At 52.0% G+C, this 12,733-nt stretch overlaps 1 protein-coding gene across 1 annotated transcript; it reads left to right on the plus strand.

The window, feature by feature from the left end:
* The first annotated feature begins 5,964 nt into the window (after positions 1-5,964).
* Positions 5,965-11,881, plus strand: Sp6 (Sp6 transcription factor). The gene is made up of 2 exons (XM_046420580.2): positions 5,965-6,321; positions 8,391-11,881. The coding sequence occupies exon 2, from the start codon at positions 8,447-8,449 to the stop codon at positions 9,575-9,577; it is 1,131 nt and encodes a 376-aa protein (XP_046276536.1). The 5' UTR covers positions 5,965-6,321; positions 8,391-8,446; the 3' UTR covers positions 9,578-11,881.
* Positions 11,882-12,733: the final 852 nt, after the last annotated feature.

A 12,733-nucleotide genomic window follows, 5' to 3' on the forward strand; every position in this document is an offset into this window, starting at 1 on the left:
GGGGATGTGGGGGCTCCACCTGTATTCACCTCCAAGCCTTTTCCCCCTTTCCAGGCCACCTTCCCCTACTCCCCTATGCCCCCCGCCCCCCACCTCTTCATCTTCCTGTAGTTCCAGGTCCCCCACTGACTACGAAACTGTTTGGCTGGGCTCTGCAACTGGTCGTAAGTGAGCCCTTGTTCATTCCAAGCTGCCCAGCTCAGGCTGTGAGGGAGAAGGTCCTCTTTCCTCATTTGACTGTGAAAGATCCCAGGGCAGAGGCAGGAGAGACCCTTGGAGTAATCACAACCCTGATGCAGAGCTCTGCAGAGAAGGACTGGCTTGAAGCCGTGTGTGTGTGTGTGTGTGTGTGTGTGTGTGTGTGTGTGTTTCGGGTCTTAAAAGTGGAAGCTTTTTCTTTCCCACCAAGTCCATGGAGAAAAACCTCAAAAGGAGGGGATGGAATTTGGAGAGTTCCAGCCTCCCCAGTGCTCTCCCCCAGCGATGCTTTCATTTCTTCCATCCCACAAGAACCACTTGGTCCCTCTCCCACTGCCCATCCAACCCCAGGGAAGGAAGTCCTTCTCCCCCAGTGCCTGTCCCCACCCCCAGCTGCCTTTTCCAGCTGAAACCCTCCTTTTCTGGCAGCCTCAGAGACTCAGATCTCACCCCCTACACTCCCCCAGGAGAGCTGGGGCCACTGTTTCCTGGATTATCCTAAAAGCTTCCGAGGCCGTGAGGATTTGGCAGCCTCTCTGCCCGCGTCTCTCACCTCCCCCTTTGGCTCTGGCTGTCGTCTCCTTTATAAAGCCTGGCTCTCTTATCACCCCCACCTGCCCCTCGATGCCGCTGCCAGCTCTGGGCTCCATGGACTGGTAAGAGAGGCTGCTCCCTGTTCAGTGCCGGGGACCTCCACAAAAAGGACCAGGACTCCACTCTATGGTGGGGGGTCATAGAGAAGAATCTGGAATGCTTGATTCTCTCTCAATTCCCCAACTGGGAGGGACCAGAGAGGGGGATAAGAGGGAGGTCTTGGTGGGGTTTGCAGAGAGAACCAAAGAAAAGCCCTTGGAGGTCTTTGGATGAGATCTGGGGGAGAAGAGGGTAAGGATTTATGACTGGGGACTTCACTCTGAGAGAAAGAAATGTAAATATTAATAGACATGCGGAGTTCACACACCACGTGGGCGTTCATGAATGATGGAACCCCTGCAGAAGGAGCGAGGGAGGACCACTGGGGAGTTCCCTTTACAATGGAGGGAGAGGACGGGCAGAGGCATGATGCACATACATGTTTGTGGACACATGCACACGGACATACGTGTGCATTACCTTTAGGGGGGTTTACCTTCCAGACATAAAAGGGATGTTGGATGCTGGTAATACTTGGATTTATAAAAGAATTAGTGTTAGCCAGGCACAGTGGTGCACACCTGTAATCCCAGCTAATGAGGAGGCTGAGGCAGGAGGATCTTAAGTTTGAGGCCAGCCTGGGCAATTTAGCAAGACCCTGTCTCAAAATAAAAAATGAAAAGGGCTGGGGATGCAGCTCATGATAGAGAACCCCTGGGTTCAATCCCCAGTACCAAAAAACAAAACAAAACAACAACAAAGGCAAGAGAAAGAGAAAAAAAATAGTAACAGCATAGTGCTTGGCCCTAGGTAGACCCTCAGTAATTATTTGTTGAATAAATAAAGGATGAACAAAATAAAATTATTTGACCCAACTCTATACTCTGCCTGGTTTTCCAGGAATATGGAAGAGTGAGGGAAAGGAGGAATATGTTGGTGTCAGGATCAGTCATCAGCTGACAGTCTTGGAAGTATCAGTCTTTTTTTTTTTTTTTTTTTTTTTTTTGTACTAGGGGATTGAACTTTACTGAGTTACATCCCTAGTTCTTTTTATTTTTTATTTTGAGACAGGCCTAGAACTAGCAATCTTCCTGCCTCAGTCTCCCAAATTGCTGGGATTACAAGCATGCATCTTTGAGCTCCGGGGTGGGAGAGGAATACAGTCTTGAAGTGGGAGTGTGAATAACTAGGAATTCAGGAGTTGGCAAAGTGGAGTTCTTGTTCCTCTTCTGCTTTTGCTGTGTGACTTTGAGCTACTTGCCTCCCTGTTCTGGGGTTTAGTTTCCCTAGCAGTAAAATGATGTATTGGATTAGACAAATTTTATAGGTAGACCCATTTTTATATTGTCATAGTGCAGTGTCTCCCAGAGAGTTTGGAAGGCACCACTGGTATAAAATGTGACTTGTTCCAGCAATTCAAGATGGGATCAGTTTATCCTATTAGATGCAGGATGGTGAATGGCTTGGATCAGTTTAAGAATGCTGTCCTCTCCACCCTGAGGATTTAGAGGATCTGGACTTCCAGAGCCATTATTTTTACAATAGTGAAGCCAGCTTGGATACCAGGCAGAATGTGTGCTTTGCAGCCTGACAGATCTTGACTTGGTTTCCTCCTCTGTCTCTTAACAGCTCTGTAATCTTGGGTAGGTCATTTAGCTTCTTTGATCCTTGGCTTCCTCATCTGTACAATGGGACTAATAATAATAATTACTTTGTTGCATGCTCATGAGAATTAGAGGTATTTCTGTAAAGCACCTAGAGTGCACATAGTAGGTATTCAATAAACAAATGATGCTTATGATGAACACACAGACTAAGGAGACTGTTCCAGATACAAAATGGATCACTTTCTATAAATAGAGCTTGAGAAGGATGGGGTAGAAGGAATGGGAGATGAATACTTTTGAGGGGAAATCTAACTAGACTTCTTAGGGGATAAGAGAGAGGAGAAGAAATGGTTGAAGTCCTGGGCAGATCTCAGTTTGTGTGGTGGGCAGTGTTGTTCAATCTTGACTCAAGAATATAGGCTGTGGGGCTGCGGTTTTGCTCAGCAGTAGAGGGCTTGCCTAGCATGTGTGAAGCACTGGGTTCAATTCTCATCACTGAATATAAATAAATTTTAAAAATGTCCTTTGACAACTATAATAAATTTTTTAAATAAAAAATATTAAAACAAAACAAAACACAGGGCTGGGGTTGTGCTCAGTGGTGGAATGCTCGCCACCTGGGTTCCATCCTCAGCACCACATAAAGATAAATAAGTAAAGATATTGTGTCCATCTACAAATAAAAATATTAAAACAAAACAAAACACACAAAAAAGAATATGGGCTATGGTAGCTGAATGTAGTTGTACAAGTCTGCAATCCCAGTGGCTCAGGAGCTGAGGCAGAAGAATTACAAGTTCAAGGCTAGCCTCAGAAGCTTAGCAGAGGCTCTAAGCAACCTGTTCAAAATAAAGAAATTTAAAAAGGGGAGGGGGGACTGGGGATGTAGCTCAGTGGTAAAGCACCCCTGAGCTCAATCTCCAATACAAAAAATAAATAAAATAAAATAAAAGTATAGGCTGTGATCTTAGTAGTCATGTCAATACCAGACCGTGGCTATCTCTTGGTAGGAAAACACCTAGTAAGTGGGAAAAAAGGGCTGGAAACAAAGGAATGAGATCTAGGGGAATCTGGAAGAAAGGCAGTAACAGGGCAGGAAGTCACAATGACTGAAAGTCTCCAGGGACAACACTGTTACTGTTGAATTTCATGTGAGTCACAGGCAGATGCAGGGTCATTGCTCTGGGGAACCCCAAGGAGCTGTGGTGTGGGGAAGTAGAGTTAAAAGGGGGCTAGGGTGAAAGTGGGGTAGGGTGTCTGCCATCCTTTTCCCTGTCGCTTTCCAGAAAAGGTGGACAGCATTGGGAAGACATCTGGTGCCTATAGATGGGAGAGATTCGGTCCTTTCATCCACATCAGACCCCCAAGGCCAACTTTAGCTCCACAAAAAGCAGTAAATGAGGCAACAGTAGGCAGTTGGGAGGGGAAGAACGGAAGTTCCAAGGGGTCTAATCAGTCTTAAACTAGGAATCAGAGTCACCAAAGTCAGATCGGGGACTCTGGTCTGGACATGATGAATCCCTAACTGTGCTTCAAAGGTGGCTCTGAACTGGGATGCAAACCCAACCAGCCAGGATTTGCAGGCTGAGTGGATGGAGATATAACTGTCTTGAAAAAGGGTTAATTTAGCCACAGCCACCAAGATTCTTGTGAATCTATATTGCAGGTCCCAAGTACGGGGGAGAAGAACATCCCGGTTGATCAGAAATCTCAATTCCTGATGCCGAGGAAGTGCTTGCTGGCTTCCAAATGCCTTTCCTTCACACAGCAGGGCAGTTGGGGAAACTGAGGCTTAGAGTAACCTGATCCACCAAGGTCAGTTTAGCAAGTACAGGAGTGCAGAGCTGAGGGTAGAATTTAGGTTCATGAGCTTCTAATCCAAAGATCCTTATGAATATATATGAAATCAACAAACATTTCTGGGAACAGACTTATTTAATGATGAGGACAAGGATATCTTTCCCTTTCCCCGTGCTGGTCAGGGGGCACCTGGGCTTAGTATTTTTAGGTACAATTCCTTTAAGCCCTGGGGAAACCCTTCCAACTTGTTGTTCTCTGGTTGTCCAGATAAGGGAACTGAGCTTTAGAAAAGAAGGAGATGCACAAAAGAATCAGACATGGTCTCTAGATAAGAACGTGTGCGCGTTTAGGGGAGAACCATGCACGCACGTAGGCATACAGATTGATTGATTTTTAAATGGCTTGTAGATTTAAACATGAAACTATGGTCACACTTTAGTGTGTTCTAAACAAGAATGACGAAGGGTAAACCAATGAGCGTGGAATGGAGGAGACAGAGGTGAGATTAAATCAGCCTAAAGGAGGATTTGGCTAAAAACGAAAATGTGAAAAGGTGACGGCAAAGAGCATAGGGCAAGTCAATCCAGCAACGAAAGAAATAGGGAAATTGATCATATATCCCCTGCTGGGGGGAAGGTCACCTCAGAAGATCAATGCCACTGGGTTTTTGGGAGGCAACAGAGCACCGAGCAATCAGGCAAGGAGCACCAAGCTACCTCCGACCGAGCACAGACAAGCAGGGCGGGGAGTGATGGGGGGGACCCCACCTCATGGGTCTCAGGATCTTGACTGATCTAGATCTCGAGAGTTCTTAGGTGTACGCCGAGAACGCCCTGAAATTTTACGAAAATAATATATTGTGTGTGTGCTTTTGTTTTTCTCAAAAAGAATCCAAGACCCTTCCCCAAAGTTAAACATTCAGGTTTGAATCGGGAAGATCTGATGGATCACAAGGGCTCGCCCAATTCTTTCCAGAAATGGCCCTTCCCAGCGCCATTCAGACGCCTCTATCCAGGCTTCAGAGCCCGGTGCTTCAGCGCGAGTGTGACGGCGGAGGCACAGTACCTCCTGGACGGAGAGGAGGGGGAGGCGTGTTAGGGAGTGGGGTTAGGAAGCGCTGGGGCTGTGGCCTAAGGGAGGTGGAGGATGAGCGCAGAGAGGGCTTGGGAGACAAGTGGGAGCAGGTAGAAACTTTGGAGCTAGGAAGAAGTTGGTGGAGGTGGTGGTGGGGGTAAGCGGTCATCCAGAAAGGTGAGTGACCAGAAAGGAAGAACTAGAAAGCGAGAGGGAAAAGGACCGGGGAGGATGTGGGGAAGTGGAGAAGAAGCGCAGCCAAGACAAATTTCCCACGGCCTAGGCATGATTGTGGACCGGACACATACTTGGCGCTCAATCCTGTTTCCTTCTCTTCTCAGCATGGGACAGCGCTGTCTGGCCCCAGCAGGTGGGTCAAGGGCACCCAAAGCAAACGGCGCCCTAAGGATAGTTCTGTAAAACTCCCAGGACCTGCTCCCCTCCACTCCCCCAGGGTCTGAGCCGTCCTCCTTCAGACCAAGCCTGCTCGAGGGCAATTTTCCACTCGTTCGGGCGGGTCTCAGAACCTGGGAAACACCCCGGGCGGGCCCCTGGCACAGGGGGTGGAGGGTTCAAGGGAGGGGCAAGGGAACCGGAGGGATACGGCCTAGTTAGCTGTCCCTCCCCTTCGCCTGCCCGCCCCCTCCTCGCAGCCGGGCTGGGCTTCTGGTCCCGCCGAGCCCGCAAGGGTTAAAGGCGGCCGCAGGTGAGGTGGGCGGGGCCGCGAGTTCTGGGGAAAAAGGAGCGCAGGGGAGAGGATGAAGGCAGAGAGCGCGGTGAGTCACGGGCGGAGCTGGTCTCGCTCGCTCGCTTGCTCCCTCGCTCCCGCCCGCCCTCCGCCCTCTCGCGGGCTCTCTCGTTGCCGATCTCCGGGTCTCGTCGCGCCCCCACCCAGCCTTTGGCTCCTGACTCTCGCCACAGAGAGGAGTCCTGCACACAGGGCCCATGAGCGCGGGTCTGTAGCACACCAGCCAACCGTGCCTGCCGGGAGCCTGAGCTCAGCCTCCAGGTAGGAGCCCGGGTCGGGACCGCCAGGGGTGCGCTCTGTGGAGAGCCTTTGCGAAAAACTCGCTCCGATCGCGCCGCAGCCTCCTCTGGACTCGGGAGGGCGGGGGGGAGCCCTAAAGGATCTGGGGAGCTTAGAGCCCGGATCGAAGGAAATTCGGGCGGATGGGAGAGGCGGCTGCAAACTGGGGAAACTGGAGCGACTGGGACAACCGGAGTACTGGCACACTGAAAACGGAGAGTACCAAAGTCCTGGCCGCTTGAGTGCCGGACATCGGGAAAAGCAGCCGGGTAAATGAGACTTAATGGTGTCTCTACTCGCCTTCCCTAATTGCGGAGCGGAAAGCGATGGTGGGCGCTCTGTTCTCTCCTTTTCTGAAACCTAGGTAGCAGGCCATTGCGCACCAGGCCTGTGCTTTTAAGCTTTCTGTAGGGAGAGGCTACTCTGGAGTCTGGGTCGTTCTAGCCTCCCCATCCCCCAGCCCCTGGGGCAGTTCCCAGGCGCCAAAAGCTATTAGGGTCCCTAGCCTCACTGCTCCCGCCCAGCCCCTTCTGGGCTGCCCCGCCCGGGCCTGAGGCTTCGTTCCTGCTGCTTCACCCTGTTCCTTTCTTGTGGTGAGGCAGCCAGAGCCTGAGTAGGCGCCCCAGCCCTCTTCTCCCTGCCTCTCCCAGACTATCAATGCCACCTCTCTGGTCCCAGAGGCATAGCGTGGCAAGAGGAGAAGACCTTACACTAAATCATTGGCTTCCTCCCCCACCATCAGAAAAGGCCCACACAGGAGGCAAAAAGCTCCTACGTCTTAAGGAGAGATGATAAGAGGGGGACCTTCAAGTCACAGATGTGTGATTAAGAAAGGGGGAAAGGGTCCTTAGATTCTTAATAGTTTAGGAAAAGAGTAACAATCAGAAGCCAGGAGAATTGGTTCACAGAGGTTCTGCACAGTACATATTTATTGACTGAAGCAATAAATGGACATACTTGTTCAAGCCACTGCTTCAAATTTGTCTTTGGTTTCCTTTTTAAAACAAGAGGGTTGGCCAGGAGCAATGGTTCTCAACACCTGGCTTTACATTAGAATCATTTGGGGAGCTTCTCAAAACTATCTGGGCCTCGGATGCACTCCTTTTATCATCTTGGCAATTCTTGATCTTAAGTGATTATGGCTTTTCTTGATGCCCTCCTCTCGCTGACCTCTTACTCTACCACCTTAAGGGGGTGGCAATTGTACCTTCCTGAGTTTTCTGACAAGCTCTTTCTGGGTGATCCCCTTCTCTGGGGAATCCAAACTTCCCAGCTTCATAGCTGGGTCTCCCCTAGCTTGGAGAAGAGAGTTGGCTGGCACTGGTGTGGGTCAAGACAGAGAAGGGAGATTTGGCTTTCTCTGATGGGGGAAACTCCCCTGGAAACTGGCACTACAGCTGCACCCGAGGAAGGCAAAGTCCCTGCTGGAGGGAAGAGAGTGGAGGCTGGGCGTGGGAGTGAGTTTGGAAGGGCCCAGTCAACCAAGCCAGGCAGGAAGCTGAGAAGAGTAGTGTAGACCAATGCTCTTCATTCATCTTGCCTGTGATAGCATGAGGGCTCTTTCTCCCCAAACTCAGCACTTTCCTGAGGGGCAAGTTACCTGAAGCTTTGGGTTGCAAAAAACAGGCCACCTTTCTCTCCCTGTCTGTGTCCTGAGTTAAAATTGGGAAGCTGAGATGGGTTTAGTGTTTCCATTTGGCAGCAGATCTGCAGGGGGAAATGCCATTGCCCCCTTCTCTGACCTGAGTAGCTAGGGTGAGGACTGTTCTAGCATTTTAACTTAGCACCCTGGGACCAGCCCAACTTCAGGGACTTATAAGAGGGGTCACTTAGAGGAAGGGTCTTCCTCTGCCCTCCTGGAGGCTCACATTCTCAGTCTGTACTCCCAAACTCTTAACCCATCTCTAGTCCTCTCCCAAAGACCACCCCTTCCCCTCTTCATTTTATTTTTTAACCTGGATACCAGAGAGGAACACTTCGCAGGGAGGGGATCAGGATTACAATAGAAGAAGAGCCCGTTATTTTCCTCATCTCTTCTTTGTCTCCTTTAGGTTCCATCTGAGGTGCCCTTGACCGTCCCTGCCCCCACCCACCCCGGATCCCGGCAATGCTAACCGCTGTCTGTGGCTCTCTGGGCAGCCAGCACACCGACGCGCCTCACGCCTCTCCACCGCGCCTCGACCTGCAGCCTCTCCAAACATACCAGGGCCACACGAGCCCCGAGGCTGGGGACTACCCTTCCCCACTGCAGCCTGGAGAGCTGCAGAGCCTCCCGCTGGGCCCGGAGGTCGACTTCTCTCAGGGATATGAGCTGCCGGGGGCCTCCTCGCGGGTAACCTGCGAGGATCTGGAAAGCGACAGTCCCTTGGCCCCGGGACCCTTTTCCAAGCTCTTGCAGCCGGACATGTCACACCATTACGAATCGTGGTTCCGGCCGACGCACCCAAGCACAGAGGATGGTTCCTGGTGGGACCTTCATCCGGGCACCAGCTGGATGGACCTCCCCCACACTCAGGGCGCATTGGCCTCACCCGGCCACCCGGGGGCGCTTCAGGCTGGCTTGGGGGGCTATGTCGGAGACCACCAGCTTTGTGCGCCGCCGCCCCATCCGCACCCTCACCATCTCCTCCCAGCTGCTGGAGCGCAGCACCTTCTGGGGCCACCCGACGGGGCTAAGGCCTTGGAAGCGGCTGCGCCAGAGTCCCAAGGGCTGGATTCCAGTCTGGATGCGGCTGCCCGGCCCAAAGGCTCCCGGCGGTCGGTGCCCCGCAGCTCAGGTCAGACGGTGTGTCGCTGTCCCAACTGTCTGGAGGCCGAGCGATTGGGGGCTCCATGCGGTCCGGATGGGAGCAAGAAGAAGCATTTGCACAATTGCCATATTCCAGGCTGCGGAAAGGCCTATGCCAAGACGTCGCACCTGAAGGCGCATCTGCGCTGGCACAGCGGCGACCGTCCCTTCGTGTGCAATTGGCTCTTTTGTGGCAAGCGCTTCACGCGCTCGGATGAGCTTCAGCGCCACCTCCAGACCCACACTGGAACCAAGAAGTTCCCCTGTGCGGTCTGCAGCAGAGTCTTCATGCGCAGCGACCACCTGGCCAAGCACATGAAAACCCACGAGGGCGCCAAAGAGGAGGCTGCGGGAGCCGCCCCGGGAGAGGCCAAGGCCGGAGGTGCAGTGGAGCCCCCAGGGGGCAAAGGCAAACGAGAGTCTGAGGGCAGCTCGGCCCCCTCCAACTGAAGCCCTCTGGTGCCGCCTCCCTGCCGGTGTCCCTGGGACATCGGAAGAGAGCACCTAGGTCTGATGTCCTAGTGGGCGGCTTGATTAAGAGGGGAAGGTGGTTATTTATTGAGGAGGAGGAAAAGTGGTGCGGGGACTGGGAGACAGGCGGTAGGGGTTTTTTTGGTCTCTGCGAGCTGGACTGGTCGCCTTGGACTGTTTTAGGCTGCAAGGAGCTGCACATGCCCCTCGGTTCTTCCCTTCCTCACTATTTTACTGGTCCCTGGGCCAGGGGTTGGGCTGGAATGGGGCACCCCTTGCTGCATCTAGGGGTGGAGGGGACCGGCTGGAGGAGATGGTGTTCCCCCCCCCAGTGGGGCAGGGGTGCTGCAGCTACCTGTCTGGACACATCCTTAGTGCCTGGGAACCCCGGAGCCACCCTGAGGCCCGGGTCCCTTTCATCCCCCTTCTCATGCTCCTGCCCCTAGGGTTTCCGGAGAGAGCTGAGATGAGGTGGGGGAGGCCGGTGGTCCCTCTTAGAGGGAGTGTCTATCTAGCTTGGAGAGTTGCTGAAATAACTCCTTTGATGTGCCTCCTTATTAACCCTTCCAGACCTGGTCTGATAGGGCCACAAAGGAAGAGGGGACAGCTTCTAAGTCAGAGTTGTGGGTGGATGACAGAGTTAGATGGTAGGTAGGGTGAGCAGAGAAGTCCCTTTCTAAAATGAGAGATAGGAATGGGGGAGGACTGCAGATAGAAGAAACTAACCTTACCCTCTTTAACTTTGGTTCAGTCCTTAACTCTTGGTCATTTAAAAAATCAGGTGCAGTTAGTCCACCTGCCCCATTCATTACCCTAGGTAGGATTTTAAGGCAGCCAATAGCACCAGCTCTAGAGTTGATGTAGTTCCTTATCCTAGGTCCCCATCATCTGCCTTCCTCTTGGGATGGAAGGGAGAGAGTTACTTAGGCTGGTTGGGGATAGGTAAGGGTGTCCCTGCAGAGGGACCCAACAATTTCCACCCAGTGTGGTGGACCATGCCCCTGACTTTCCTCTCCTGTCCATCAAGAACTAAGGCCCCACTCTGTTAGCTTGACTCTTCTGAGTTCATTGCTCCTGCTATAGAGTTCTCCCCCTTACCTTGAGGGGGAGACTTCCTTCCATATGAAGGAGTTGTTCTCCCATTGGAAGGAATTCCAGGAAATTGTCCAGATCCTTCCCTTCTCTTTAGTTAGTAGAAATACATTTGGATTATGATCATGGGGGTGGGGAGGGGAGAAGCCCAGCAGAAGTTGAGCCAGGCTGAGAGATAAGAAACAGATATGGGGGAGGGTCTGGCAGGCCACAGGACCCTGGGGCTGGGGGAGTTCCCAGGAGAGAGGTAGGGGCCTTGAGTCTCTCTGACATCCCTTCCCCCTGCTCCTCTCTCCACCCAGAGCCCTCTGCAGGGATTAGCTGTGTATTGATTTTTAAGTTATAAGCAAAGGGTATTTTATTTAATATTAGGGCATGTGTGTGTGTGTGTGTATGTGTGTGTGTTGTGTGTACACTGTGTATATGTGTGTGTTTCTCTACTGAGCCTGGGGTCTCCTGAGACCCCAACTTGTTCACCTGTCCAAGGTCTAGGGCATAGACCCACAGCATCTCTTCCTCCCTTGAGGATGCTGGAGCCCAGTCCAAGGACTGGGAGCTATATGGGAAGTGGGGGCTGGGATCTGGGTGGGAATATGTGTTTGTGTAGAAAGGGCTCCCCTTGAAAGGGACAGGGTGACTTTCCCTGTGGGACTCATGAGCCTGCAGTAGTTTAAGAAGTAAGGTTCTTTCTATATTCTCCCTCTTTCCCCATCTCCTTTGGTCACAACCAGAGGCCCCTTCCTTGCCAGAGCTTTAAGGGAAAGAGGGGAGTTGACTGCGCCTGCAGGTTGCCTGACCAGGCGGAGAGGGGGAGAAAGGAGGGCACCGTGGGTGTAGGATGCCTTTCTCCTCCACCCATCGAAACCAGCCACCCCCTCCCTGTGCTACCAAGTGACCATTCCGAGGGGAACTCCCAAAAGGGTATTGGTAGGGGGACATGGATATTCCCCCTTAAAGAGGCCTTGAGTCCTAAGGTATGCAGGTGGGGGCTTTGAATAGGTTTTCTTCTGCTCCCCTCTTTTATAGTTCTAGGTTTTTTGGCTGCCTGCTCTTCTAGGCAGCCCCCCTAGAGGAAAATGTAGGAATTTATTTTTCTTTAACTGCTGTGAACCCATTTAGGGGGGAGGAAGAGGAAGAAACAGCCTGTGTTTTTTATGCAACAATAAAGTCATCAACCACATCATTGCCTCATTTGTCTTCTAGCTTGGTTTCCTTTTTGACAAGGTGTACCTCCGCAGTGAGGACCAGATCAGGGCTGCAGGGCAGGGTGGAGACTTCCCTTTGATCCTGCAGCCCCTGGACAGCCTCACCTCCATCCATTTGGTTGGGTCAGAGCTGGGGTCCGATCCTGCCCTGGAGGGGTAGTGGGAGGGAGGGACTTTCAATGGGTTTACTGCTGAGCTGTCCCTCCCTGGTCTTCACCTGTGTAAGTTTCTAGATATTTCCTTCTTCCTCTCTATATAAGTCCCCTCTTTCCCTTCCCCTAAGAACCTGGTTCCTTCCCTTCTCAGCCAGAGCCAGCCTCTGGCCCCTCATCCCACCCCCATGGATGCGTGCATGTCAGTCGGGCCCTCTGGCTGTGAGTGAGGTGGGGGTGACTGACAGCAATTTCTTCACCCAGATGATCCCTATCAGGGACAAGGCGATGAAAGGCAGCCAAGATATCTGATGGGCTCCTGCCCAGCTGGAAAGTCTTGAGGGAAAGGTTGCTACTGCAACTAGCAGCTAGAGACGTGTCACGGTTACTCAACTGCAGTGTACACAGACAGCTCACTGGACCCACTGTGTGCCTCACTCAGAGGGATGCAGAAATACTCATCCATACACACTTTTCCAGGCATCTGGTGCCCAATTCGCATCAAGGGAGTAAAAATCTCAAGACTCCAGAGCCCTCCAAATAGGAAAGTAAATGGAGGGTCCGGTTTAGGCCCCAAAGAGGTAGGGCTATGTTTTTTTTTTGTTTGTTTTGTTTTTCCCACTTCCCACCCTTGTTTTTGCCAAATGTATTATTTTCCCCTAATGGGATTCCTATTTCCCCCACTC

The sequence above is a fragment of the Marmota monax genome, unplaced genomic scaffold (genome assembly GCF_021218885.2).
Source record: "Marmota monax isolate L192 unplaced genomic scaffold, Marmota_monax_Labrador192_F-V1.1 WCK01_AAM20220418_F8-fsc00064, whole genome shotgun sequence".
Classification (NCBI taxonomy): Eukaryota; Metazoa; Chordata; class Mammalia; order Rodentia; family Sciuridae; genus Marmota; species Marmota monax.